This window comes from Hevea brasiliensis, chromosome 7 (assembly GCF_030052815.1).
Source record: "Hevea brasiliensis isolate MT/VB/25A 57/8 chromosome 7, ASM3005281v1, whole genome shotgun sequence".
Classification (NCBI taxonomy): domain Eukaryota; kingdom Viridiplantae; phylum Streptophyta; class Magnoliopsida; order Malpighiales; family Euphorbiaceae; genus Hevea; species Hevea brasiliensis.
Window position 1 is genome coordinate 105423019 of NC_079499.1, and position 27436 is coordinate 105450454.

Here is a 27436-nt window from a genome sequence, read left to right on the forward strand (position 1 = left end):
ATTAGCGAATGCCAACCTCAATTTTTTCTCACTATAAACTATTATTGTGTAGGCCAAAATGGTGTTTCCATATCATCTAAGGTTGCTAACTCGTGCAATGCATGTACTATCTAATCTGGTTATTCTTTTTTTTTGCATATCAATGAACAATACGGTATATCTAATACTAAGGCCTCGCGATAACCACAAAAAATAAAGGATGAAAGGGTATTTTTTTTGTGGTAAGAACAAAAATATTTTTCTTTTCATTTTTTTAATGTTTAATTATTAAAAAATAATTAAAAATAATGAAATCATCTAAAAAATCATTTTTTAATCCATATCAGCATATATATTTCGGGGAGATGGACGGAAAGTAGCATTGAAACATCAAGTACCATTTTGTAAGTGAACCACAAAGCCGAAGAGCCAAACCTCATGAGTAGAACTTCACGGTACCTTTTTGTAATTTCCCAATTTTGTTACGGTGAGCTATAGAAGCAGGAACAGCCGAGCAGCAGAGCTTTTCACTCTCCAGTCTTTCTTCGTCCTCAAAGAGAAGCGGGCAAGAGAGCACGAAAACATCATCCAGAAAGCGGTGTGTGTGAACTGAAGTATAAATAATATCAAAACCAAAATGGCTCTCTCCATCTCCACATTTCAGCCCCAAAAAGTCTCCTTCAAATCTCACCATCAAAAACATCCGTTTCGTTTATTTCCCACTTCAATCTCAATCCCAAACCCTAGCACTAGCTTACCAATTTTCCCCATTTGCCAATCCACCAGGTCTCAGACTGGACCGGTCAAGAAACGCTCCTCTTCCTCTTCCTCTTCTTCTTCCGCCTCTGCTAGCCAGAAGAAGAAGAAGAAAAGAAGCAAAACTGGCGGCAGCGATAACCTGAGGGATGTCGAAATCGTTAAAGACGAGGTAGCTGATGATAATAATGAGGATTCGTACTCAAATTCTAGTTCAAATTCGAGGTCATTGTCGTACATTCCGAATACGCCACTGCCGAAGCCGCCGGCGGGATTCGTGTTGGATGAAAGTGGGAGGGTTCTCATGGCTTCTAACAAGCGGATTGCTACCATCGTGAGTGATTTCTTTTCCTTGTTTCTGTCTTTGTTTTTACTTATCTACCATTTGCTATTACTTCAGTTTTGCTCGTTTTCCTTGCTAGCTTCCAATTGTCAAAAGAGAATAATTAATGCTTTTTTTTTTTTGAAAAAAAAATATATATATTCCTGCATTATTGGGTCTGCAGAACTATTCTACTGAGGTTGGCTTCTCCCTTTTAAAATATGCAAATGGTTACATGTATATATTTGAATATCTTCCCAACATCTTCTGTGTCATATTTTTGTACGCTTTTTGATACTTTCGAAGTTTGAAATGAGGCATTTGATTAGCAAAACACTTCCTAGCATTATCTAATCCTTTGTTTGGGAAGAGATTTTTTAAAGTAATGTAAGGTTTTTCAAGGGTTAAAAACTTTGAACTTGTGTTCGGCATGGCAGAAGGTTTTTTAAAGTATGGTGAAAACCTCCAAAAACAACCCACCAAATTTGTGGGTTAAGGAGGTTTTCTCCCAAACACCAAAAAATTATGAAGGTTTAAAAAACATGAAAAACCTTACTTTGAAAAACTTTATTTTATAAAATCTTACTTAACTCTACCTCCTTCCAAGTGGATGTTAGTATCGTGTTTGGCATCCAAGAAGCCAAGGAAAAATGGTTAAAAGTTGCAAAAAAAAAAAGAGGAAAGGAAAGAGAACTGAAACTAAAGAGAGAATCAAATTGCTTATTATTCTATCTTTTAAAGCTGTCTAAGCACGGTTAGTCTGGTGTTATTTTATTAACATAATAACCATTCTTCTTTTTGTGTTTGTGGTTTTTTTTCCCTTTCATGTATTAAAAATTCTAATGAAATATTGACAGGTTGATTCCTCCAATAATTATCCATTAGAATGCATCATAAGGAGAGTATTTAGAAGTTCACAAGGGGATGAGTGCATGCTGCTATGCCCAGTAGACACGTAAGTAATTCTAAAATATAAGAATATCAAATTGTATTTTTTTATTTTATTCTTTTAATATCTGATATTCATTGCTGCAGGCCTGTGCAGATATTAAAGAGCAAGAATATTGATGGGTGGTCAGCTGTATGTTTAATCTGACTCTTAATTGTACATTAGAAAATATTTCTTGATTTTTATATATAGAAACTTTATTATATTAAACATTCAATTTTAAATTCTGTCTGTTGCACTCATCTCCATCAAGTCTTTCCTATTGTTGAAATATGATCCTAGCTTCTGGATATCAAATTTGGCTGTGATTGTTCTGTTACTTCTTGTCTTCTTGCTCTGGCTTCTTCTGACTCGACAAGAACATGGTTTGGAATTTTATTCCCTTTTCCCCCTTACTTGAGGTTTGCATTGAGGGGAATAATGGGAAGGGGAGGGGAATTGTGAAGAGGAAAATTTTTTTAAGTCTATATGGGGGGAGTATTTTAGAGAACTATATTTAATAACAACAACCATTGTGTGGCTGCATTTAAAAAATGCCATTGCATTATCTGGTATCTGGCATCATGCAACACCGGATTGCAGATCTCTTTGTGCAACAGCCTTTGCATAGTGGTTGGTAGCTTAATGGATTAAGCTTAATTAACGGTTAACTCACTTCCTCTCAAAATTCTGTATTTCTGCACTTGCACTTTCATCCCAACTGCTTTTGATTCTAATTTTTCCGTGAAAGAACCTCAAATATCATGCAATAAGTAATGAATTTTGACCTTAAAACAAGATTGAAGGGTAGTTGTCAATCTATTTAAAGGTTTAGTTAAAATGATAAACATTGTCATATTTGTTTGAATTTAGTGGAAGTTCTTATGGAAACTTTTGTTGGTGACTAATAACTGATGCCTATTCATGTGCACTTATAGATAGGTGCCAACTTATAATTTTTACGTTAATGAGTTCTACTTCTACAGCATGCAATTCCAATTTCAGTGTCATAAGAAATAGAACAACCAGATTTCTGTAGCTAGCTTTTCCCCTATATAATATAAATGAGGTCTATAATGTATTTGAAAAATGATTTTTTGCATTTTATTATTTGAAGGTTGATTATTAGGATAGAGGGGCAGAAAAAGTTGAAAAAATTTGAAGGATACCTGCCACTTTTTTGTCTGGTCTTCTTGTGTTACAGGTGGTCGTTAAGTGAAATATGAACCTTATTATTTTGTGTGAGGTTTTGCATAAATCATGTTCATAGTTCAAATTTCATTGTTTATTTCAAACTTTGCAAAGACATTAGGAAATTTTATTTAAAAAAAAAAGATGCTAAAAAATTATATATTCCTTCCACTCTGAGGAGGAAATGTGTCCATGCGCACCTCTCGCAATTTTTTCCCTCCATTTTGGCCCATATGAATCCCAACTAGTTTGGGATTAAGGCTTAGTTGTTGGTGGTGTTATTATTGGTCCATATGAACTAAAATTGTGATAAAAATTGTAAAATGTTTGAGATATGAAGGGAAATGAGTCAACTAAGTGTGAGTTTGTAAAGATTGTTGCGGGTGATAAAATTGGATGGATAAGCTGGCCTTGGAGAAATTCTGTCTTTCCCAGGCTTGCAATTGACCAATTGAAGATAATTAATTTGCAATTTCTTATTATTAATTGGAGTTCTTTTTTTTTTTGGCTTTTTCCATGATTTCTTTTTGTTCCTTTTCCTGTGGTAAACTTTACATCCAATCTAGTAATCCACATGCTTCTACATTTTAGGTCAGTGATGAAGAAGCTGAAGCTATTCTTCCAGCTGCAGCATATGCTCTTGCCAAGATACACATGCACCTGGTACATAGCGGGTACAATGAAGTGGAGCTTGTAACAATTTTAAATACTTGCATATGTTGTTGTGTTATGTTATGTAATTTGTCTTCACACTCTTTGGTTTTATCTTTGAATGGTCTTATCAGATTCTGTTATACAGCAAGGGGGGGATTTTGTTACTCTGAAGATGACATATTTGATTTCCGCACAGGTAATGACCTTCCTATTATGCTCCTTGAAGTGATTTAAGCTGTTATTGTTTATGGGAGAAATAGAGAATATCAGTGGTCAACCACTTTTTTAATTTTTTGTTCAAGGGAAGGTAGGGTGAGGGAGTAGTAGCAAGGTTTTAAATGGTGCTGAATTATTGGGGTATCATGGCCTATGTGTAATGATCATGGCCTATATATCTATATATATATATATATATATATATATATATATATATTTATTTATTTATTATTTGGTGATATCTGATGTGAGGTCCCTTCATCTATGAGATGTTTTGCTAACTTGTGGTGCCCATAAAATGTTGCAGATGATGGTCAAGATGTAGATGGCTTGCCAACTGAAGGTGTAGAAATTGCATGCTTCCATCTGGTAATGTGATAGCTCTCTATGATTACATGTAGTCTTATATTCTTTGGTCTTTATTTTAATTGACAATCCTGGATTTAGTGGTATGCCTTATTTTGTCTTTACAAAAATGTTTGGTTGTACTCTATTATCAATGAATATAACATCATATAGTAGCAAAGTGGCTACAAGAGAGCATGCCTTTTCTGTGAAAACCATAACTGATGCATGTAATATGCTGATTAAAGCCTTTATTTGTCTACTTCTGTGTTCTTGCTAGTTTTGGGAATAAGTAAACTTAGGATCTATTTGGCATTGTTGTTGGAGAAAAACCTCCTTAAATATATTAGTTAAAGGGTATTAAAAATTGGTTTATAGTTAAATTTGAAATGTATTAGTCATAAGAACTTCAAAACAGCTAAGCTCCTTTTTTTCAAACTACATTTTTCAACATCTAAAATGATTCTTTTCTAAATAATGAGCAATAAGTCTTCTATACTTCAATCTATTTTCTCTTTAAATTTTGGCTCTTCATGTAGGTGTTTTTATTTTAAAGCAAATCACTATGGTTTTTGCAGTCATTGATCTTTAAATTGTCTTGTCTCATACCACTTATTGTCATTTTTATCTACAACACAATTCTTCTCAATAAGTTCCTTGATAATGGTGGTGTTTTTACATTAGTATTGTCTCATACTTTTTATTGCCATTTCTAACTACCACACAATTCTTTTCAATAAGAGTTGAAAGATATGTATGAAGGAGCAACTACTATTGTGCGCACAGTGGGAGGGGACACAAGAGATTTTCCTATCTCAATTGGATTACACCAAGGTTCAGCTGTAAGCCCTTACCTTTTTACATTAGTTTTAGATGAATTGACGAAACATATATAAGAGAGTATCCCTTGGTGCATGATGTTTGCAGATGATATAGTTCTGATAGATGAGACGCGAGAAGGAGTTAATAGAAAGCTAGAGTTTTGGAGAAGTACTCTAGAGTCAAAGGGTTTTAAGTTAAGTGGGACAAAGACAGAATACATGCATTGCAAGTTTAGTGAAAGCCGAACTGGTGATAGGGAAGGAGTTAGTTTGGATGGAGTGATACTGCTCCAAAGTAATCACTTTAAATATCTCGGCTCAATCCTTAAAGTAGATGGGGGATGTGAGGAGGATGTTAGTCATAGGATTAAAGCCAGATGGTTGAAGTGGAGAAGTGTCACGGGAGTTTTATGTGATTGCAAAATTCTCAATAAGTTAAAAGGCAAATTTTACCGTACAGTCATACGACTGGCCATGTTATATGGTGGTGAGTGTTGGGCACTGAAGGAGTCGTATGTGTCTAAGATAAGAGTTGTGAAGATGAGAATGTTAAGGTGGATGAGTGGTCATACTAGACTAGATAAAATCCGTAATGAGAGTATTAGAGAAAAGGTAAGAGTAGTGCCAATTGAGAATAAGTTGAGAGAGGGGAGATTGAGGTGGTTTGGTCATGTGAAGCATAGACATATGGAGGCTCCAGTTAGACAAGTAGAGCACATTGGGTTAGAGGATAGAAAGAAAAGAAGGGGTAGACCTAAACTGACTTGGAGGAGAGTAGTACAACATGACCTAGAAGCATTACACATTTCCGAGGATTTAACCCAACATCGTTTAGAATGGAGAAAGAGAATCCATATAGTCAACCCCAAACTCTTGGGATAAAGGTTTAGTTGAGTTGATGTTCACATTAGTCTTGTCTCATACTTTTTATTGCCATTTCTAACTACCACACAATTCTTCTCAATAGGTTCCTTGATAATGGTGGTATTTTTACATTCTTTCTTCATACACTTTTCTCACCTTTTTGGTTTTACAGAGAGAATGGATGGGGCTTAACTTAACCACAAAAGTTAGCTTGGGGGTTGGGGGGGGGGGGGGGGGTGAGGGGGGAAGGAGAGAGAGGAAGGAGGATTGCCCAAGTCTTTATATTTAGCATTCTTGTCTTATAATTGATCAATGTGGGACAATACGCCTCCCTCACACCTAGGCATCAATATATGGAGCTTGAAGTTTGGAAGATTGAACATCTGCGAGTGGTCCAACATCGAGACAAGGGTTGGCTTTGATACCATGTAAAAAAAATGGATAAGCTTTAATTCAACCCCAAAAGCTAGCTCAAGGAGGAGGATTGCCCAAGTCTTTATAGTCAGTACTTTTGTCTTATATCTGGTTGACATGGTACAATATCATAGCGTCCCCAACCATTGTTGAGCCTCTAATAAGTGTTTCACGATCCAGCTATTCAACCCTAGTTATGAGAGGGCGTGTTAATATTCAATATCAGTTTAGGATAGGACTGCATCTTACAAGGTGTTGGGCACTCCTTTCCCATTGAGTTAGCTTTTGGAGGTGAGTTAGGCTTAGTTGTCAAATCGAGATTTGAATCAATAATTAAAATTTTGATTTTGTGAATCGAAAATCGAATCAAATAGTAAGATTCAATAAAAATTTTCAAAATTAATTGAAAATGATATATGTACAAAAAATAAGTAAAAAAATATATCACAATGATATATTTTGATAAATATAGAATTATCATTTAGCTAATGTAAAAAATGCTTTATAATAGAACAATATATTCTTATTATTTTATGTGGTTTTATATTATAAATTATGAACTCTTGAATTGTAGACAATGATTATCGTTGTGTATGTGTTGAAACTTCCATTTAAATTTAATCAAATAGTTACATAATATAAAATGATAGTGTGTTAAATTAAAATGTTGGAATTTTGCTAGCGCTTTTAAAAAGAAGTAGGTATAGGTTCAATTAGACAATAAGTAAACAACCTCTACTGGGTCATTCCAAAAATTAACACCATTTACTGGGGGAGCCTCATGACAATCGAAGGGAGTAGGAGCTAGTGGTGTAGTGACTTTGAGTGCGGGTGGTGCTTTAACTCCATTCATTAAATGGCTTAGCAGGCCGAAGATGGCTGAACGTCGTGCTAAGATATTATGTTACAACTATGATGAGTCATATCCCTTCAACCATCACTATAAGAAATTATTTTGGCTAGAGTTAAAGGATCTTGCACCATATGTTGTTGAGTTGAATGACATAGGAGTTCGTGAACCTAAAATTTCCTTGCATGCTATCACTAGTAAGCAACAATCTCAGACCATGCAGTTGCATGTGGTAATTGAAGGCTATCCTTTATTTGTGTTGGTAGATTAGGGAAGCACCTACAATTTCATTAGTAAGGCTACTGTTACTCGGTAAAGTATTCAAATCCATCACATGAAGGGGTTACAAGTAGTGGTGGCTAATGGGGAGAGGGTTCCAAGCTTGGGCATATGCATTGTCATGACTTCACAGGTTGACCAAGAACTTTTTACGGTTGATTTTTATGTAATTCCTTTGGGGGGTTTTGTTGTTGTTCAAGGTGTCAAGTGGCTGAAAACATTGAGTCCAATCCTATGGGACTTTGCTTCTCTCATTATGAGTATTGACTTGCAAGGATGGAGTGTTACTCTTCGAGGGTAACTATGGAATCAAGACCCATATATTCATCTTTCAAATGGCGATACTTCAACAAAGGTGATGTTGGAGAAACTATTGGCTATGTTAAAATAGGAGTATAGAAAGGGGTAAATCCCTATAATCAAGGAATCCCTTGATTACTAAAATTATGAAATTCTTCCTTAATAGGGACTCTATAATTATCTATATATGTATAGCCATAGCTTGAGAAATATTATCAAGCTATAATTCTATTACTTTAGTTCTCTATCCACCACGAGTGGTTCTAGTAAAAAATTTAAAATCAATAGCTATTGTTGTCTCAAAAATAGTCCAAGAAAGGGGTAAATTAAACTTTACAATTTTTTAGTCCTTATTCGAAGCCTTTGAAAAATTGAGGCTAAGTTCAATTAGGTGTTCTTAAGTGTATGTTCAACCCAATTACAACATTAATCAAGACAATATATATATATATATATATATATATATATATATATATATATATATATATAAAGTAGGGGTAAACACGATATCATGCCAACTTAACTCCATATGCTCAATAATCCCAATCAGTAACACTCAAGCCAATTCAATAAAACATAACAAATTGCATAAATTTAAAAGTGTAGGGTTGAGAGAAATAAACACAAGATATTTTTATAATGGTTTAGCTTAAATAACATACATCCACTCTCTCAAAGTTCATCTTTGAGTCTTCACTACGCGATGTGTCCTTTTTAATGGGCAAGAGATAAGCCTTTTACAATCACAAGTCTTCACTAGGTGCTTGCTACCCTTACAAGTATTATTCCAAACACTCAAATCACATCAAGCTTCACTAGGTATATGAACAACCTTCATAAATAACATTTAAGATGAATTTTATTCAATCTCACTAAAAACATTGAGCAATTATTAAGATGAGAGAAAGCATGTATGCCAATGTAGCTAAAGAAAAGTTTAAAGCACTTAAATGAAAGTAATAAATTAATTTCAAAGAGTAGAGAACAATATCAAGCCTTCATAAGTGTAAAATGGTGTAAAATAAGTGTATTTATAGCTCAAAATCATTGTAAACAGTTGGATTACTTATTAGAACATTATAGACACATTTTTCTAGATTTAACAACTATATTTAGAGAAATAAATTAACAAAAACAAGAAAAAGAAAAGAAAGAAGAGGGAGAGGGAAAAGAATAGCTAGTGGAAGAAAAATAGCTAAGCAAAGGTTTTATGTGCATTTTTCATAGTAAAAATGAAGTGAAATCTTAAATTTTGAAGCTATAGGGTGTAACAACCCTATAGAAAAAGAATTAACCAAATCGGTAGATTCATATCGATTCACCCAATTTACCATTGAATTGTAAGATTCAATCACGATTTAGGTACATTTGAGATTCACCCCATAGATTTGAAACACTAGAATGGGAAATCAAATCGAATCGTAAGGATCTAATAGAGAATTGTAAGATTCTAATAACAATGGGCGCAACCCATTTTCTTAAGAGTTTTCTTGGAATCAAGCATAACAGGTGTTTGCCTTGGTGTGTTGTTTCATTCCATGGTATTGGATCATTGAGAATTAGGAGTTATGAAATTATGATGAGATTATGAAGTATGAACTATGATTGTACATAATCTATGATTTCACATAATTTTAGTTTCTTATATTTGTCTAGCTTGCCCTAATCTGTTCACTACATTGCTCTGCGTGCAAAACATTACCCATACTGATGGATCCTTGTTATTGTTTAAAAGGATGGATCCATGTAACAGGTGAGAGGGGAGGAAAAAAAAAGATGAAGATGAGACTAAAAATGTCCACTTTCTTTCAATTTTCTATTTCTCAAGTTGACAGAGAATAATGTGAGCATAAAATGAAGGGTTTGATAATGTTAGAATAAAATGAATGGGCTACATTAATGTGGATCTGCTACTGATGAAATTATGTTTTGCTGCCAAACAAAATAATCTGTAAATGTGAGCCTCCTAACAAATGATACAAGCACCATATCTTTTTTCATAAAAAAGACATTGTTTTGGAGCCTAGTCAGTTAGCATAACAAATAATTTGTTGACTTCACATGTGCTTGTTTTTAATAATGTATATTTATCTTTTCTATATATTCATTTTATGCAGGATGGTGCTCATTACATGATTTATACACCATCTGACCCACTTCTCTTTGTTGCTGTCAAGGTAACAGATATTCTTTTCTTAAAGAGATGGATGGAATCTCTTTGTTGTTGTTCATAGAATCTATTTTCAAATTATATCATGTAGTACAGGACAGTTAAAAAGGTTCAATCTGCCCCCCCACTGAAATTTGAAAAGCCTTAAGGATTTTTTTTTTAATTTAAATAATTTTAAAGTTATATGTGAATTCTAATAGAAATTTTTTATTTCAATTTTTTAAGTCTCACCTGTATATATTAAAAAAAAATTCCATTAAACCTATTAAATTTATTAGACCAATTAAAAATTGTCATAAACAAAATTTTGTTTATAAGACTCACTATAAATTCTGATTGTTATTGAATAGTTATTTGACAAAATAATTGAAAAAAAAATCAAAAGAAGGAAAATAGCATGTTGTATGAAGTTTAACAACATTATACCAATCAAACAGCCTTTATTTAAATCCATGTGCCTTACATTTTCTGCTCCATATTTATTTATTCCACATGCTATGTCACATTACAATTGGCTTGCGTTTAGTGCTCTACACTATTGGGTAGGATTATGACAAATAAAACAATGCCACGTTAAATGGGATAGTTTTGTGCAAGATATTTGGGTTAAAAAGCATTTTCTAAAAAAGGAAAGGAAAGAAGTAATGGTCTTTAAACTTTCTCTTTCTAAAAAAGAAAAGGAAAGAAGTAATGGTCTTTAAACTTTCTCTTTCTCAAAATTTAATTGGCAAAATGCGTTATTTGGTCCTTAAGTTTTTATTAATTTTTTTTTTAAATCAAGTTCTTGTAGATTTATTTGGTCAATTTGCATCTCTGAACTTTAATTTTTTTATACACAGAGGCCTTGGACTTTTTTATCATTTTTGACTTTGTATCTTTTTCCTAATGAATATAATAAAAAAATATTAAATTGACTAAATATTGTTAATAAATAAATCCATCTTTTTTCTCTCTCCTTGTCACCTTATCTCGCTTTCTCTCTCACTTTGCAATAGGAATATCTGAACCCCTCTCCCCACCTCTCTGTCCCTTCTTCCCTCTACAAACACATACCCAAATTCTCTCCCATACCATTTGTCCGTTGACAACACAACAAAATTAGAATCCAACGTAAGAAAACCCAATAAAATTAAGGCAAATCAGAATAAAAGCTAAGAAAAACCTCAGAAAAGCAAAGGCAAATCACAATCGAACCTAAGAAAATTGAGGCAAATCAGAATCCAACAGTCTTCCTTCACCATTTTGCATGACCCAACAGAGCCTTTTTTTTTTTTTCACCATTTTGCACAACTCAGCAACTTTCCTTGGAAATCGATTTGCTTCAACATGGATGATTGCTGCTTTTCCTTTCTCTATCAACTCATGGCCATTGTTGAAGCTTCAAATATGAGAAGAGAGAATAGTGTGGATTGGGACCCAAGCATTCATATCCATCTCTGCTCCATAATAGTCAAAGCACATAAACTAGGGATAGGAAATTACTTACCCAAATCAAACTCTGCTTCATTATTGACAGAAAATTACTTACCCAAGTCAAATTAAAGTACAAATTCAGAGAGTTATGTCTGCTCTGCACCCAAATCTAACTCTGCTCCGTCTCTGCTCGTGGTATTCACAATCTGGTGTTGAATCAAGCTATTAATGGTTGCAGAGCAAGTTCATACAACCTCCATGGTAGCCACAAAATGTGGAAACAATTCCGGAACTATGACAAATCTGGAACTATGTGAATCGAATGTTCTAAGTTTCATCTTTGAAAACCTTCGATTTGCTTCTCCCTTCAAAAACTAATGCAATTGTCCAAAATTGTGGCTCTACAAATGATTAGATGCAATGAAAGGGCTGGGTTGCTTTGATCGTCATTGGAATCGCTGGAAACAAAGGTTGTAGTGACTGGTTGTCTTCTTCGTCTTCTTTAGTTCTCGAAGGCAAAGAATGGATTTAATTTTTGTTTTTGCTTTTCTTTTTCCAGCTGAAAATATATCCTTTAGTTTAATTCTCATTTAACATCGTGTATAAAGCAAACGCTTAACTACTGTAAAGAAGTTCTCAATGTAAATAAATAAATAAAAGTTCAAGGATGCAAATTGATGAAATAAATCTATGGGGGATTCCATAAAATAGAAAAGTTCAGAGACCAAATAATGTGTTTTGCCAAACTAAAAAACAATTAGGTATTGTAAATATGATTCTTTAAAAATCACTGTACTATTATACTATTTCATTACCTTTTTTAGTTAATAATTGGTTATTGCTTTTTTTTTTTAATATTCTTTTGACATTTTGATTTTAAGATGAGCAGTATAACTAAAATTTTCTAAGTATGCTTTCTTCTATTTGTGCTAATATAATATGTTGAAAATTGTACTCGTTTACTTCATTATACCCGAGGAGGTTATGACAAAATTTGTTACCCTAATGTTACTTGACAGTTGACACTTGATTATGCTGACCCTTTATTTTTTTTAAAGCTTGATTTGGTTCCATTTATGTCAGGAATTAGAGCAAGTTGTATTTTGTTTGTGCAGGATCAAAATGGACAATTGCAAATTGCTGATGATGTAAGCATCATACATTTAGGGTTAATGATAAAAAAAAATTTGAATCTTTGATCCAATTTGCAGTTATGGCCACTTATTTTAATTTTTTTTTTCAATTATATAATCAAATTTTCATATTGGTATCAATTGTAGCCAAACTTGGAAGGATATGTGCAACAGCTCTCCATCTGCTTGGATGGCATATGTTTATTTGCAAAAGTTTTACGTAAACTATTTAATGGGACAAATAGAGTAGAGAGAGTGTGGTGGAAAAAATTAGAATAATTTTTTTAGCCTTTTCTTTATGTAAAAATTTTTTTTAAAAAATAATTTGTTAAAAAATAAATTATTTTTTAAATGAAATAAACTGTTGTGGGGTATTACACTCAAATATACCATATCATATTTCATATGCTAATGTAAAAAGTTTTTGAATAAAATATGTCATGTTAGCAATTTTAGAGTTTTTATGTATGCCTTTAGCAGTTTGGCTACGATTGATATCAATGTGAAAGATTGTATATGTAACTGACAAAATTAAACTATTGGTTATAACTCAGAATTTGAGAAAAGAATTGGAATTTTTGGGTCATTGATCCTACATATTATCAAATAACTTGTTTGCCATTTTATTTCCTCTAATTTTCCTTATGCTATATTACGAATGAGCTCTCTAATTTGAATTTTGATGATACATGGCAAAGTAGAAAGTAACATTAAGCAAAGGCATACATACTTTTTCTCCCAAAACTGTATCTTGTACTTTCTGCATTGTAGCATATGGCATATACGTGCAATCGTGTATAGCAAGCGGCATTGATGAAAAGCCATGAACATCCATGTCTAGTTACTTTGATATGTTATACTTGCTTACTACTTCATTGATGGTTAATTGGTTAAATATTTTGAACTTGTGAGAAATGTTGTTGTTGTGAATGTTGCATCTATATATACTAGATCAAGTAAATAGATTGCTAAAGTTTTGGTGTTTGGATAGGACAATGTGGGACTAAACAAGATAGGGCAATCCATCACAAGACAAGTAATTATATATTGTTCCATGTTATGTTTGATGTAAATTAGACAAGGTAAAACAAAACATGTAACTCCGCCTAAGTAGTTTGCGCTTAGCCGGTCCCAAGCTCGAATAAAGGAGGAGAGCTGCAGTAAGTGACAACCAGCATAAAAATTTCGTCACACCTTATGATATGAATTCAAATGATATAAACGTTGGGGCGTCCTCTACTTACGACCAGCTACATTGGAGCCCGGGTGTAGTGAGAAATATGCAAGGGTGTAGGGTGTTCACCTAAAGCGACGCGCCATACCGGCGCTCGAGTGTAGTATTAAGTGAGCAAGGGTTCCCACATCATGGACGGGCGTGGGTAAAGAAGTTAGTCCATAGGACATATAGTAAAATAGATAGTGGAACAGAACACAAGATAGACATAGAAAACAATAGAAGATATCATAGAAGGAGACCAATTAGGAAGGAACAGGATAGGAGGAGGATCAGGGTTGGTACTTGGAATGTTGGATCACTTTCAAGAAAATTAATGGAGTTTGTGGATACCTTGGAAAGGAGGAGGGTGAGTATTGCTTGTATTCAGGAGACTAAATGGGTAGGAGAGAAAAGTAAGGAAGTAGGTAATTCAGGGTACAAATTGTGATTTACCGGAAATGAGAGAAGTAAGAACGGAGTGGGCCTAATCATAGACAGGACATTGAAAGACGCTATAATAGCTGTGAAAAGAGTAGGAGATAGAATTATACTAGTAAAGGTAGTACTAGAATGAGAAATAATAAATGTAGTTAGTACTTATGCCCCACAAATAGGACTAGATAGTGAGAGTAAACAAATGTTTTGAGAAAATATAGATGATTTAATGCAAAGTATGCCGAATAAAGAGAATGTTTTCATTGGTGGAGATTTGAATGGACATGTAGGAAGTGATAGGCAAGGTTATGAGAATGTTTATGGAGGTTTTGGTTTTGGCGGTCGAAATGAGGAGGGGAAATACATCTTGGATTTTGCTATGGCATATGACCTAATATTAGCAAATACCTACTTTATAAAAAGAGAGTCACATTTAGTGACTTTCAAAAGTGAGTAACATAGAAGCCAACAAGTCAACATCGGTTAGTGGTCTTGGATGTCAAGTTTAGAAATAATTCAAGTAAGGTCAGAAGAAATAGTGTAGTTCGAACAAAGTGGTGGGAGTTCAAAGGAGTAAAACAAGTGAAGTTCAAAAATGAGCTTCTCGAGTCCGAAACATGGAAGCTGGATATGGAGGCCAATGATATGTAGATATAGATAGCATCAAAGATTATAGAAGTAGCTAGAAAAGTACTTGGAGAGTCTAAAGGATATGGACCACCCGTAAAAGAGAGATGGTGGTGGAATGAGGAAGTACAAAAGGCAGTGAAGAGAAAAAGGGAATGGTATGAGAAATTACCTAAATGTGATAATAATGAGGCATATGAACAGTACAAGATAGCAAAGAAAGAGGCAAAAATGGCAATTAGTCAAGCAAGAGCATAAGCTTTTGAAAAGTTATATGAGAAACTTGGAACTAAAGAAAGGGAGAAAGATATTTATAGATTAATAAGGAGGAGAGAAATGAAATGTCAAGATCTCAATCAAGTTAGGTGCATTAAGGATAAAGAAGGAAATGTGTTGATGAAAGATGAGGACATTAAAGAAAGATGGAGAAATTATTTTAATGATCTCTTTAATAATAGTCAAAATGGTAATAGCGTGAATATAGACTATAGAACAATAGAAAAGAATGTGAATTATACTAGAAGGATTAGATCTTTAGAAGTAAAGGAAGCACTTAAGTGAATGAAAGTGGGTAAAGCCTGTGGACCCGATGGAATACCAATTGAAGTGTGTAAGTGTTTGGGAGATATGAGAGTGGTATAGTTAACTAAATTATTTAATAAGATTCTAAACTCAAAGAAAATGCCTGATGAATGGAGGAGGAGTATTTTAGTACCTATTTTAAAAAATAAGGGAGACATACAGAGTTGCTCGAACTATAGGGGAATTAAACTCATGAGCCATACTATGAAGTTGTGGAGCATCGACTACGTCATAATACTTCTATCTCTCTCAATCAATTTGGCTTTATGCCCGGTCGTTCAACTATGGAAGCGATATTTCTCATTAGAACTTTGATGGAGAAATATAGAGATGTGAAGAAAGATCTACACATGATTTTTATTGATTTGGAGAAGGCTTATGATAGTGTTCCAAGAAATGTCTTATGGAGTGTGTTAGAACAAAAGAGGGTATTTATTAGGTACATACAAGTGTTGAAAGATATGTATGAAGGAGCAAATACCATTGTGCGCACAGTGGGAGGGGACACGAGATTTTCCGATCTCAATTGGATTACACCAAGGATCAGCTACAAGCCCTTACCTTTTTACATTAGCTTTAGATGAATTGACGAAACATATACAAGAGAGTATTCCTTGGTGTATGATGTTTGCGGATGATATTGTTCTGATAAATGAGACGCAAGAAGGAGTCAGTAGAAAGCTAGAGCTTTGGAGAAGTACTCTAGAGTCAAAGGGCTTTAAGTTAAGTAGAACGAAGACAGAATACGTGCATTGCAAGTTCAGTGAAGGCCAAACTGGTGATAGGGAAGGAGTTAGTTTGGATGGAGTGGTACTGTCCCAAAGTAATCACTTTAAATATCTCGGCTCAGTCCTTCAAGTATATGGGGGATGTGAGGAGGATGTTAGTTATAGGATTAAAGCCGGATGGTTGAAGTGGAGACGTGCCATGGGAGTTTTATGTGATCGTAAGATTCCCAATAAGTTGAAAGGAAAATTTTACTGTACAGCCATACGACCGGCTATGTTATATGGTAGTGAGTGTTGGGCACTGAAGGAGTTGTATGCGTCTTAGATAAGAGTTGCTGAGATGAGAATGTTAAGGTGGATGAGTGGCCATACTAGACTAGATAAAGTCCGTAATGAGAGTATTAGAGAAAAGATAGGAGTGGTGCCAATTGAGGATAAGTTGAGAGAAGGGAGATTGAGGTGGTTTGGTCATGTGAAGCGTAGACATACGGAGGCTCCAGTTAGACAAGTAGAGCATATTAGGTTAGAGGATAGAAAGAAAAAAATGGTAGACCTAAATTGACTTGGAGGAGAGTAGTACAACATTACCTAGAATCATTACACATTTCTGAGGATTTAACCCAAAATCGTTTAGAATGGAGAAAGCGAATCCATATAGCTGACCCTAAATTTTTGGGATAAAGGCTTAGTTGAGTTGAGTTGAGTTGAGTTGTACTTTAATATAAAAATAAATTATTTTCATTCATTTAATTTAAATGTTAGCCCCATCACTAGCTGAGATATTTACGCCAAATCACCAATGACCACCTGTCTTTGTCACCATCATTCTAACCTCTAGTGTTTTATTTTGTTAACATAACCTTCTCTTTTCTATTTCTATTAAGTGTTTTTTGGCCATTGAGCAGCAAATGCTGTGCATATCCTTTTTCATAAATTATGATCATTTTTTATAATTTTTATTAATATTTATAAGTATACCCTATGTTTTTAATATTTACATGTTTCTCATATTTTTGAGAAATTAGAAGACCTAAATTTTTTAGTAGCCATACAAATTATAATTGTTTCTAAAATTTTTATACAAAAATTAATATTTATGAATATATGCCTATATTTTTAATATTTACATGTTTCCTCATATTTTTATTTCCTATATTTTCAGAAATATTGTTTATATATGTCCATTTCCGCATTTTTGTTTCCATACTACATAGGTGAAGGCAATTTTCATTTGGAATAAAGGGCATTCTTGAAATGAGAAGTTGTCGATTTTGTCCTATGGAATGGACAAGTTTTCCCCTAATTGACTAAAAAAGAATAATTGTGGATGGGACATGATGTGAACATGCCTATCGTCCTTCGCATGTACATGCCGAAAACTTCATGTCCCATCCTATCACATCCATCTAGTGTATCAAATGCATCCTAATAAGTTATTCAAATAATGCCTCAATAATTTGTATTGGTGTTATACGTTGAAATATTCATACCAAGTTGAGAATGAAAGGATTAATATTTGTATGTGATCATCTCTCTTGTACATTGTACCAACAAATGACAATGGAAAAAAAATCCAAAAAATTTGATAATGCATTGCTAGAATACTTTGAGTTAAGCCTGTAGAAAGAGATGATTCTCATTGATTTCAATTAATCTGTACATGGGTATATATATACAATTGATTCCTATAATTGTGTTCTAAGGAAGAAATCCTAAATAAGAAATCCTGAATAGAAATATAGAATACAGAATATACAGAGAAATAATATAGTGATTGACTTTCCATAACACTCCCCCTCAAGTTGGAGCATAGATGTTAATCATGCCCAACTTGTTACAAATGTAGTCAATCCTAGCTCCATTCAGAGTTTTTGTGAAAATATCTCCTAACTGCTCTCCAGTTTTGATGTGTCCTGTTGAGATGATCTGTTGTTGAATCTTTTCACGAATAAAGTGACAATCAATCTCAATATGTTTGGTCCGCTCATGAAACACCGGATTAGAAGCAATATGAAGAGCAACTTGATTATCACACCACAATTTCGCAGGCAGGGAGGTCTTAAAACCTATCTCATCTAGTAATTGAAGTATTCACATTACCTCACATACTGATTGTGCCATGGCTCTGTATTCGGATTCAGCACTAGATCGAGAAACTACATTCTGCTTCTTGCTTCTCCAAGACACCAAATTTCCTCCAATAAAAACGCAATATCCAGTAGTTGACCTCCTGTCAACCTTAGATCCAGCCCAGTCGGCATCTAAAAAACATTCAACATTCAAATGCCCATGATTACCATATAGCAAACCTCTTCCTGGAGCGCCCTTCAGATAACATAAGATTTGTTCCAAGGCTTTCTAATGAGCAACAGTTGGGGAAGACATAAACTAACTTACCACACTAACGGCATAAGCAATGTCAGGACGAGTGACTGTAAGGTAGTTCAATTTTCCTACCAATCTCCTGTATCTCTCTGGATCTTCAAACAACTCACTATTCCCTGCTAATAGTTGTAAAGTTGGAGTCATTGGTGCGCTACAAGGCTTAGCACTTAATTTTCCTGTCTCTGTCAATAGATCGAGGACATATTTTCTTTGAGACAAGAAAATACCCTTCTTACTTCTCATAACTTCGATACCCAAGAAATACTTTATCAATCCCAAGTCTTTGGTCTGAAACTGAGTTTGGAGGAAGGTTTTAAGAGATGAAATACCTACAGAGTCACTCCCAGTGATGACAATGTTATCCACATAGACTACCAAGAGAATTAGACCAGCCTCAGATTGCCTATAAAATACTGAGTGATCACACTTACTCTTTTGCATACCAAATTCCTATACTGCTTCACTGAATCTCCCAAACCATGCCATAGGATTTTGTTTCAAGCCATAAAGAGACTTCCGAAGCCTACAAACTTTACCCAACTCCCCCTGAGCAACAAACCCAGGTGGTTGCTCCATATACACCTCCTCCTGAAGATCACCATGAAGGAAAGCATTCTTGATATCCAATTGATGCAGGGGCCAATCATATGTAGCTGCTAAAGAGATAAACAAGCGAATAGAAGTAAGTTTAGCTACAAGAGAAAAAGTATCAGAGTAATCAATCCCATATGTCTGAGCATATCCTTTTGCTACAAGGCGTGCTTTTAACCTAGTCACAGAACCATCAGGATTTACCTTTACTGTAAATACCCATTTGCAACAAATAGCTTTCTTACCAGTGGGCAAAGTCAATAGTTTCCATGTACCATTAGCATCTAAAGCCTCCATTTCCTCTTTCATAGCATCACACCAGCCAAGATGAGACAGTGCCTCACCAACAGTATTAGGGATAGGAACAGAGTCTAAAGAAGTAACAAAACACCGAGAACAAGAAGACAATTGATTATAAGAAACAAAAGAAGAGATAGGGTAAGTACATGAACGTTTACCTTTACGAAGAGCAATGGGTAAGTCTAGATCAGAATCGTGATCAGTATGAGGTACAGGATCTCCCAACGAAGTAGCTGGTGGAGGATCTGAGTCAGGAATCTCCAATCTCTTGGAATAAACATGAACAACGGGAGGTCGAGTAGGTCTAGAGACAGAAGGAACAGGCTGTGGGAGAGGACTAGACATTGGTTGGACAGTTTATATTAAGAGATCATCCTCCTCTCCCGGACTCTCATACATAGATGATGGAGGAAAAAATGGAGTGGACTCAAAAAATGTGACATCTGCAGAAACAAGATAACGATTAAGAGTAGGAGAGAAACAACGGTACCCTTTTTGGAGCCTGGAGTACCCAAGGAAGACACATTTGAGAGATTTTGGATCCAATTTAGTAACCTGTGGACGAACATCACGCACAAAACAGATACAACCAAAAATATGGGGTTCAATAGGGAACAAAGATTTTGTAGGAAACAAAGCAGTATAAGGAATATCCCCATTAAGGACAGAAGACGGCATACGATTGATCAAAAAACATGCTGTAGAAACTGCATCCACCCAAAAGTATTTAGGTACTTTCATTTGAAAAAGAAGAGCACGAGTTACCTCAAGAAGATGCCGATTTTTTCTTTCGGCCAGGCCATTTTGGGATGGGGTATCCACATAGGAAGACTGATGAAGAATGCCATTTTGTGTCATATAAGACTGAAATTGTGCTGAAAAGTATTCTTTGGCATTGTCACTTCTTAATATGCGCACAGAAATATTAAATTGAGTTTTGATTTCATTGCAAAATGCACAAAAGATAGAAAATAACTCGGAACGATTCTTCATTAAATATAACCAGGTAATACGAGAGTAATCATCAACAAAAGTAACAAAATAACGAAATTCAGTTTTAGAAGTAACAGAACAAGGACCCCAAACATCAGAATGAACTAACTCAAAAGGGAATGAAGCCCGTTTATTGATTCTAGACACAGAAGGCAAACGATGATGTTTTACAAATTGACACAGACTCACATTCTAGTACTGGTAAGGACTGAAATTGAGGACACAGCTTCTTCATGGTAGACAAAGAAGGATGACCCAATCTACAATTAGCTTCAAGAGGTGTTAAGGTACTAGAGCAAACAAGCGACCGCGGTACATGATTTTCCAGAATGTAGAGACTACCTGACTTGCGTCCTCTACTAATAATCTGCTTCGTCGTAAGATCCTGAAACAAACACTGGTCAGGAAAAAAGAAAACAGAACAATTTAAGGTACGAGTAAGTTTACTAACAAAAAGTAGATTAAAAGAGAATTTTGATAGACACAAAACAGAAGACAAAGAAATTGACGAAGTCGGGTTCGCAGTTCCAGAACCCATGACACAAGAAGTAGAACCATCAGCTAAAGTAACAGTAGAGGAAGTGAGATTAGACTGAAAAGCAGATAGAAGACTAGAATTACCTGTCATGTGATCTGTCACACCAGAATCAATAACCCATTTAAATGAGGAAGACACAAGGCATGTAGTGGATTTACCTGACTCAGCGATCGCAGTGACAGGGAAACTGGTAGGCTTTAGAGATGCCTGATACTGGGAAAATTGTGCAAAATCCTCTGCAGATACCAAAATAGTTTTCTCAGAGGAAGATACTGTAGAATTTTCTGCTGCCATATTTGCCATCTGTAATTGCTGATTTTTCCTTTGAAGTTGCGGACAATTATATTTTGTATGGCCAGGCTCATGGCAATAATAACAAATGACTCCTCTTGAGTCCTGATTAGAACTAGCCTCTCCATTATGCTGATTACTTCTGTTGCCTGTAATTCCTCCTCTACTTCCTCTTCTATTACCCTGTTGTCCATTTGGATTACGGCTAATAAGAGCACTACTGGCAAGCTGTGAAGATTGAGTACTCTCTGTACGAAAGACCCGTGTGAACGTTTCATGCAAAGAGGAAATCTCAGAACTGGAGAGAATCTGAGATTTAGCAGTCTCATACTCTGAAGGAAGGCCTGCAAGAAAACTCATAACAGCTAGTTGCTCCCGTTGGGCCTGCTGAACTTTCACATCAGGATTAAAAGGCAACAATACATTAAGTTCCTCATATACCCGTTTAAAATCCATAAAATAAGCCGTGAGAGACTTATCCTCTTTCTCAGCATGGTAAAATGCCTTACAAACATCATAATACGGGAGATATTCCCTTTATCAGAATACAGAAAATCTAAGTAATCCATCAATTCCTTAACAAATTCACAGTGATTAATTAAACTAATTACCTCACTATGAATCGAGTTCCGAAGCTGCAAAAACAACCGAGCATCCTCCTTTAGCCAAGTTTGTCGTGTATCATCAGTGGGTGGATCTTTAGTAAGGTGATCATCCTTATCAATGCTACGCAAATAGACCATAACAGTCTTACTCCACTCCAGGTAATTCGAACCATTAAGTTTGTGTTCCGTGATCTTAGTCATCACCGGAATCACATCAGAAATAACATTCTTATTGTCTGCCATTTGTTGAGACAAAGAAAACTAACCGAAACGCTAATCCAAAGTGCTTATAACAGCAAAATAACCCAAAATCACAAATCAAGCAAATACCGAAATAGGATCTGAGAGCCAAACCTCAGAAGTCCTTTAATGGTATATTGGATCAGGCAACAGCACATAGTGGTGGAATGAGGGGATTGAGGCGACGCCGGCGATGTTGTTCGGGGTCGAAACGGCCGGTCGGCGGCCAAGGTCTCTCCTAAGCTGGGTAGTGAGAACAAATAGTTATCCTAGATTGATGACCTGCTCTGATACCATGTAGAAAGAGACGATTCTCATTAATTTCAATTAATCTGTACATGGGTATATATATACAATTGATTCCTATAATTGTGTTCTACTAATTAGGAAGAAAACCTAAATAAGAAATCCTAAATAGGAATGCAGAATACAGAATATACAGAGAAATAATATAGTGATTGACTTTCCATAACAAAGCCGTTCAAGTTTTTTTGCAATGTGATTCTTAATTTGGGCAGTGTCAGTTTTTCCATTGTATATCTTATTTGCATAATGGTGAGCACCATTTCTTTATGCTTTGTTGGGGGAAAAATATGTCTCAAAAAGAAGGGTGGAGGAGAAAATGATGGAATATAAAATGGTGGTGGTAGATTGTTCTTTTCTCTCCACCTGTTTGGGAAAAAGGTGGAAATGGGGGAGAAAATAACTTTCCCTAGTTTAGGAAAGTTATGAAGGTAGGGGAAAAAGATATTAAAGAAGTTGAAATGAGACTTTTGCAAACTGCAATGAGTTTGTGCTTACAAATAGAAAAAAGGCAAATGAGTAAAAATGATATAAACTTTAGGTTTTGACTCTTGAAGTTGGATTTCTCCTCATTTTCACCTCGAATTGGTGTGGTTTGTATGGTTTTTAAATAAAGGCCATTTTGTTATGTAACAGCTGTTATTTATAGGTTTTTAAAGAGGCAGTTATCTGTTACCATATTTTTTAAAGGCAGATTCTGAGTTGCATTGGTAACGGTAGGCTGTTACCTTAATAATTCAACTCAACTCAACTCAACTAAACTCAATTCAACTAAGCCTTTATCTCAAAAATTTGGAATTGGCTATATGGATTTTCTTTCTCCACTCTAAACAATTTTGGATTAAATCCTCGGGAATGTGTAATGCTTCTAGGTCATATTGTACTACTCTCCTTCAAGTCAGTTTTGGTCTATCCCTTATTTTCTTTCTATCCTCTAACCTAATGTGCTCCACTTGTCTAACTGGAGCCTCCGTATGTCTACGCTTCACATGTCCAAACCACTTCAATAATTCAGCCAATAAAAAAAAATATAGGCTATGTTTTCTTCAGTTTTTTTCATTCTCTGTATGTTCCAACTTTCCGACTAATGTTTTTATCACATTTTCTCTCAAAATTTCACCTAAACTTCTCCTTCTTTTTACAAATCTCTCCCTTATTCTTTTTTAGGTTAAGATCATCATGAATATTTCTATTTTCCACTACTTATTCTTTTAAAAGTTGTGCATTATTTGTTTTTTTTTTTTTTTGCATATTTGTTGGAGAAAATTTTGTTTGATGTTAGATTTTTTTGTTAAAATAATAGTGTGAAGCATTTTTGCTCGATCTATAGGTTTATGTGTTTTTTTTTTCTAATTTAAACTATTTTCCAGAATTATTTTGCTAAAATACATTATTAATTATAAAATTACATATAGTTTGATGTATTTATACTTATTATATAGTTGTGTATTTTAGTTTTACTTGTATCTAGCGTTATCTACTCATTTCATGAGCTTTGCAAATTTTTCAAAAAAATTTGCGTAGCGCTTGGCCGTTACTGTTATGTTATGGCCGTTATAGGCCTATTTCTGTTACTTGCGGCTCTAACTGCAATTTAAAACCATGGTGGTTAGTTTCTATTAAATTTTCTGATCTCTTTTTTCTCATTCTCTCCCAAATAATGGAAAGGTGGTTTCACTCCTCTCTTTCTTCTCCCTGACATTCCCCCCTTGCAAAAGGCCTGTTGGTTAAGAGCTATAATAATCACATGTATCCTTGTTTTTGGAAATAATAGCCATACCTTATATATAACTCAACTCAACTAAGCTTTAACACCAAATTCGTAGGGATCAATTATATGGATGTATTTTATTATTTCATTCGTTTTGGAACTACATCTTAAGAAAGATCAAGGGTTGCTATGTTTCTTTTTAGTTTTACTACTACTCTTCTTATCATCTTAGGTCTGCCTTTTTTTTTGTTATCTCCTACCCCTCAATGTGCTTAATCTTTCATGGTGGAGCATATGTTGTGTACATGTTCTTCACTACCCAATGCATGCTACCATGCATCATGTCTAGTCAGATTGTGATCCAATAAGATTTTCGTTTGAACTTGGTCGGTAATTTGCGATGACATATGATTCTTGTTGCATTTCAAAGACAATATAGGAGTCTTTTTTTTTTTTTTTCTCTCTCTCTCTCTTTCTTTCTTTCAAACTTCTCCATTGATCCTCTTATTAGAAAATTGTCTTCATAGTTATCTTCCTGGCATATGACTAAACTAGTTATCATGGAGTCTTTTCCTCTGTGCCCCCCGTGCCTGACGCTCCCCCCCCCGCTCTCTCGATCTCGATCTCGAAATTGGATTGACATTCCATTACTCTCTCTGAAAGTTTCATTGTGTGAATCATGAGCTTGATACGTCTATAGTTTGAGAAACTTTAGGAACCTCCCTGCTTCATAAATATAACAGTGCTCCTCTTCACTCCCTTGGCTTTGTCTTTGATATCAGGATCTTATTGAAAATCTAGTCAACCATACCACTCCTACCTAGCCAAGACACTTTCAAACCTTAGTAGGGATCTCAGTTGGTGCATTTGCTTACCCATCTTCTATTTTAGAGCTTCCTTAACTTTTGAAATTTAAGTTCTCCAACTGTAGCTGATTTTCTTTCTTCCACAAGAATATTAAGATCTCCCAGGCCGTCTTATGGCTACCATTAAAAAGTCTAAGAAAGTAGCTTCTTTACCTTTCTTGAAAGTCCTCTTCTTTTAGCCAAACCTTGCTATCATTGTGTTTTATGCTCCTAACTTGTTTTAAGTGTCCACATTTCTTTCTCCTTCTCCTTGTCCAATTTGTAGATATCTTTCTCCTCTTATATCATATCACACTTGCTGCTTTCTTTGCTTCCTTTTTAGCTAGCTTATGTTTGTTCATATGCATCTCCATTTTCACAATTAGGTAACCTCTTATACTATTTCCCTTTTTGTCTTGATTGCCTTTGCGCTTTCAAAAATTAGCTTTATTTTGTAGCTTCAGATTACAACCGAGGTAAAAGTGGTTCCAAGTGAGAGGCTAAGAATGAAATAAATCATCAGCTGAAATCATGAAAAAAAAAGGATGATTGGCTATTGAATTGCTGTGTTTTTTTTAGCTGAGTTTTCAGAATTTTCTTAAAAATCGATATTGCTTGATTTAAATTTAAGATAGGACTGTATAGCTATGGTGATGGCTCTCACATTGTGATTCCCTTGTGGACAAAGGTTCTCTTGGACGATCCTGCTATAATAAGTGCGATAGATGAGGAGACCGAATTTAATGCCCTGGTGGTATGTAAATACTCCTTGCACATGCTCTTAATTCCTTTGCTGATTGACTTCTATTGATTTCTGTATCATAATGTCTTGTGCAGGAGGAAGAGGCAGCTCTTCTAGAATCATTGATGGGTGAAAGATGATCAGTTAGTTCGTGAAAACTTAGTGGAGTCTTCCAAACTTTTTCTTTGGAAGTGGCTTCTAGTTATAAACGGTTTGATCTTACCTGGCAAAAGCTGTTAAAGAGTTGCAACAGTAATTGGTTCCTTTTTATGTATATAGATAATTGCTAGCTAAAGATATTAAAATGCGGAAAATTACAAGTTATGGATCTTCCCCAAGCTTTGTTCAATGATCATATCCCTCTCTGTTTTTTCATCTTGTTTAGTTTTTTGTTCTCTTATTTGATGTTGTATTTTTTCATAGACACGTGCTTTAATCCTCTGAGCTACAGGCCCCATCCCGTCTCCACTGGTTCTGTTCCCTGGGGTTGGAGGGTTGTCCATGGAGCATGCAACTCTTAGATTAATGAGGGAAGGGCACCTTTTATTTGAATTTGGGCAAATATGCCAAGAGGATCACCTTCTATTTGAATTTGGGCATATATGGTCTATAGGAGGATGAGCTTAAACTTTTGATACATTTTAATAGAATGTAATTATGTTTGGTGGGTTGTAATGGAATGTAATCATATTTTATGAAATGGATGTAATTAAATAAAATTTAATAAATGAACTAAAAAGTCATACCGCTTACATTGTCTATGTTCGATTGCATTATATAAAAGATGCACCAATTGTTGTGTGGAGAAACTGGTCAGAACACTAGCTAGTGCCTAGTGACGTGGTAAGACGTTAATGGGCTTGTCAAGAATGACTGTTACTTAGTAGGAAGTATGTTTGATGCAATGTTGTAATCCAATTGATATGTTGGGCAGTAATAGCTTGTAATATTAGCTGTATTAATGCAGCCAGCTCATGTAATGCAACTGTGCAAATGCCCTGATTTTTAATCATAACTCAGAAATTCTACTTGTATCAAACTAATAGAGCTCCTTACCGGTACTTTCCTACGGGCAATGGCTTTACTGGCTATTGAGATTGCCATTCTTGATTGGGTGGTCCTATTTCCTCCATTTTATAAATTTCTCAATTGGCATTCATAATCATAGACGTGACAATTTCTCAATTCATCAAACCCTCAAACGCCTCCACCATCCAATGTACCCCGCGGCTAGTTATTGAAATCCTTAAATGCCTCTGGAACCACCGTCCCAAGGCCTTTCAATTCTTCAACCTCCTTTCCCATCGTCCTTCCTACTCCCACAATACTTCCTGGCTCCTTCCACGTCTCTGCCCGAGTTCGTGATAATCGCACTCTGTGTACCCTCATTTCTCGCATGTGCTCCATTGCCTAAGCCCTTTTCAGTTCCTGCTTCGATAGATTTAGGAATCACTTTAGATTATCATCACCATAATTAAATCTCACAAATCTATCAACAACAATCTTCGTTTTGTCACCTCCATTGGTGGATTCTCGAGGTTTCGCGTTCTGGCACAAATTTAAAGCAAAGAAGAGGAGCTTAACAACGTCTGCTTCTTTTAATTCTCGCTACTTAATAACTTGTGATGCCGGGGTATTTAGGTTAAGGACAGGTGTACAACGTCTAGAC

At 35.0% G+C, this 27436-nt stretch overlaps 1 protein-coding gene across 11 annotated transcripts; it reads left to right on the forward strand.

The window, feature by feature from the left end:
• The first annotated feature begins 404 nt into the window (after window positions 1–404).
• LOC110648462 (uncharacterized) lies at window positions 405–26528 on the forward strand. 11 transcript variants are annotated; one of them, XR_009150137.1, is made up of 11 exons: window positions 405–1069; window positions 1915–2012; window positions 2093–2138; window positions 3768–3850; window positions 3962–4026; window positions 4354–4415; window positions 10037–10096; window positions 12618–12650; window positions 25657–25779; window positions 25863–25978; window positions 26191–26528. XR_009150137.1 is itself a non-coding variant. In XM_021802692.2 (10 exons), the coding sequence occupies exons 1-10, from the start codon at window positions 617–619 to the stop codon at window positions 25905–25907; spliced, it is 1068 nt and encodes a 355-aa protein (XP_021658384.2). In that variant the 5' UTR covers window positions 406–616; the 3' UTR covers window positions 25908–26142. The 11 variants fall into 11 exon arrangements, 8 of the variants coding, with proteins under 8 accessions (XP_021658384.2, XP_021658386.2, XP_021658387.2 ...); XR_009150138.1 differs by having other exon boundaries at window positions 26219–26528; XM_021802692.2 differs by lacking the exon at window positions 26191–26528 and having other exon boundaries at window positions 406–1069; window positions 25863–26142.
• The last annotated feature ends 908 nt before the right edge of the window (window positions 26529–27436 follow it).